The 3,082-nt window shown below is 63.1% G+C and overlaps 1 protein-coding gene across 1 annotated transcript in view; it reads right to left on the bottom strand.

Annotated features, from left to right (window-relative positions):
* Positions 1–555: 555 nt before the first annotated feature.
* LOC104387477 (probable hydrolase PNKD) overlaps positions 556–3,082 on the bottom strand; it is an 11,938-nt gene continuing 9,411 nt past the window's right edge. Inside the window, 9 exon segments of the mRNA XM_009996246.1 lie at positions 556–729; positions 926–1,041; positions 1,150–1,236; positions 1,347–1,510; positions 1,763–1,855; positions 1,981–2,039; positions 2,298–2,410; positions 2,629–2,669; positions 2,671–2,742. Of these exon segments, the coding sequence (XP_009994548.1) occupies positions 556–729; positions 926–1,041; positions 1,150–1,236; positions 1,347–1,510; positions 1,763–1,855; positions 1,981–2,039; positions 2,298–2,410; positions 2,629–2,669; positions 2,671–2,742 (919 nt within the window).

Genomic DNA, 3,082 nt, shown 5'->3' with positions numbered 1-3,082 from the left:
GGGGGGGGGGATTGGAGGAGGGCTCCAGCCCCCCAGCACAGCATCACCCCCCCCATGGCCCCATCCCAGTGTGCGCGTGCATGGGGGGGGCAGCTCCGGCACCAAACATGGGGTGCTAGAGAAAAGCCCCTTGCCTAGAGGTAGTACTGGGGGTCCATCCCCAGCCCCCCTCCCCAAAGGAGATGCACAGCACTGGGGGCAGTGAGGGACTCCCTGAGTGCTGGGGCAGGGGGTGGGTAAAATTGAAGGCTCCCAGAAATATGGGATAGGAAAAGCCCTTTCTGCCATCCCTACAGCCCTAGTACTGGGGTGTGGGGGCTACAGACTGAGGTGCTTCTACGTGACAGCTGGTGACCCCCAAGTCTGGGGGTGTAAAGGCAGGGATCACTTATGGGGTGCCCACAGGAGGGAGGGTGTCCACTCTTCCCCCCCAGCCCTGCACCCCAGGAGGGAGATTCACAGCAAAACAAAACACAGTCTTGGGGCCCTGTGCCTGAGCAGCACCAAGCCCCATGGGAAGGGGGGGGGGAATCCAGGGAAGAGGAGGGAGGGTGTCTAGGTGGCTTTGTAGAGGTCCTTACGCCTCCGCACCTCCTTGAGGACTCGGGCACGGAAGGCATCAGGATGCTCCCCACCCCCTTGCCACAGCCCCAGCGCTGCCTGCAGCTCCGGCCGGCGGGTCCGCAGGAAGGGGTTGTAGGTCTGTTCCTCCCCGAGTGTGGAGGGGCACTGCGGGGACAGCCGGTCCCGTCAGAGGCAGGACCCCCGACAGGGAGCCAAGACACACCCTGCCCTCCCAGCTCCCCCTTCCCCTGTGGCACCCACCAAGCAAGAGGGTGTCAGAATGCAGCATCCCTGCTGAGGGGGAACCCTGTGAGGGGTGTGGGGGTGCGAGGGCTGCAATGAGGAAGCCCCCTGGCCTTACTGTGCTCCTCTTCTCCTGCCGTTGCTGCGCTGCCCACAGCAGCTTCTGCTCCAGCGCAGGGTTGTCCAGCTCGAGGAGGATGGCGAAGGTCAGGCACTCCAGCGCATACTCATGCCCTGGGGACCCCCGTGCCCCTTAGCTTTGCCCCTCCCTGGCTCCCCAGCTTGGCAGCAGGTAGCCAGGGTTGACAGCAGCAGCTCTACCCTGCCACTGGGGACACTCACCTGGCCACAGCAGCGTGTCCTCGCCCAAGCTCACAGCCACGTCCAGGGAAGCCAGCATGGTCTCAGGGGAGCCCTCAAACAGCCTGCCTGGACGCAGCAACCGCGGTTCATCGCAAGGAGATCTGGGGGTCCCCCCAGGCCCTTCCCAGGGTGTAACCACTTCCCAGCCACCAAGGTCTGGGGTCAGGAGCACTCACCACAGCCAGCGAGGAAGAGGAGGTCCCCAGAGAAGAGGCAGGGGGGGCCACCAAAGGGCTCCCCATCCAGCACGTACACCATGTGGCCCACGGTGTGGCCAGGAGTGGCGAGCGCCTCGAAGGTCAGGCAGCCCACGCTCACCTTCTCCCTGTCAGCAAGTGGGCTGCACCGGGCACAGGAGTACACCATCAGGGTATCCCCCCCACCCCTGGCACCCCAAAATGCCCACCTCCCCATGCAACACCTCTCCAGTACACTATGATTGTGAGTATGCCAGATCTCTGCCCATGAAGGGGGCAACGTGGTGCTGGTGGGGACGGACTGGTGGATGGGTGGAGCAGAGAGTGGTGGTGAAGCCTCCATCCCCCCCAATTTATGAAGGTGCTGTGGGGGTCCGTGGGGTTGCAAGACTTACTGGGTGAGCTCAGGGATGGCATCGAGGGTGCTGCCGTACACCTTGCAGGAGCCATGCTGCTGGCGGAGTGCTGCGTTCCCCCCGCTGTGGTCCCTGTGGGCAGGGAGGTCAGCACCCCCAAATGTGTCCCTCCCACCCCACGTGGGGTAGGGTCACCTCAGCTGGGGTACCCTCCATGGCAGCTACTGACTCCCCCTGGGCTCCCACTTGCCCCTTACCAGTGTTTGTGGGTGCAGAATATGGCCTCCAGCATCACCCCTTCTTCTTCAATGGCAGCCTGGGAATTGGGGACACACGAGATTTGTGGGGACAGGGACAGACCCCAACTACTGGTCTCTTCTTAAATCCCGACCTTGGCCTTGCCCAGCTCCCCAGGCACTAGGTGAGCTCTAACACCCCTCTAACCTTGTTGTGGGGACTAGGGCTGCAGATGAGGGGCAAATATGCCCTCTCTGCACCCCCCAGAAAGCCAGAGAGCCCCCCTGTCAACCAGGAATAGATAAACACTGGGTCAGGGGGCTCACAGGGGTCTCACCTGCACGGCCAGTGGGTCAGAGGGGTCGATGACTGCTGCTTGGCCAGAGCCAGTGTCAATGACCAGGTAGCTGTAGTTGTTGGAGAGCACGGGAATGGGCAGGATTTTCACCCCTGGGGGAGGGATGGATGGAGAGACAACAAAGCATGACCCTCCTGCCTGGGAAACAGGGAAGGGACAGGGCAGATGGGCCAATCTCCCCACATCTTAAATAAAATTCTCTGTTAAACATGCTCTGGGCAATTTGGTTATGGCAACTGCCCCCCATCCCAAAGTGCAGGTGTTGGGGGACATGTCAGGGCCATGGCAGAGGGGTCTGGCCAGGACTCACCGGGGAAGTGGCGGGGCTGGGGTACGGAGTGGCCGTGCGGCCCGCTCCGGGCCTTCGCCCCCCTGCCACTGGTAGAAGAGGTAGCCCAGCCTCGTGCGGGCGTACAGGCTGTACCTGTGGAGAGCAGGCACCCCTGGCATTAACCCCCAGACCCCCCAGAAAGGCCACCTGGGGAGGGAGCTGCTGGGAGGGATGAGGCAAAGGGAAGCAAGAAACGTGCCCATGGCACGTGCCATGCAGGGGTGCAAGAGACCACGGGGAACCTCCCCATTTATCCAGCAGGATGGGTGCAGGTGCCACGAAGGACGTGCAAAGCCCCGCATTGCAAAGCCCATCGCATCCCCCTGGACGGTCACATCCTCCTCGGTGGCACCGCCAGGTACACCTGGGGTGAACGCCGGCAGGAGCCGGGGCCCCGTGCACCTGCTGGGAGCGGGAGCTGCTGCCAGCCCCG

This window comes from Chaetura pelagica, unplaced genomic scaffold (assembly GCF_000747805.2).
Source record: "Chaetura pelagica isolate M959 unplaced genomic scaffold, ChaPel_1.0 scaffold3, whole genome shotgun sequence".
NCBI lineage: Eukaryota > Metazoa > Chordata > Aves > Apodiformes > Apodidae > Chaetura > Chaetura pelagica.
The sequence above is the reverse complement of the archived record's forward strand: the minus strand, read 5'-3'. Positions and strand labels throughout refer to the sequence as shown.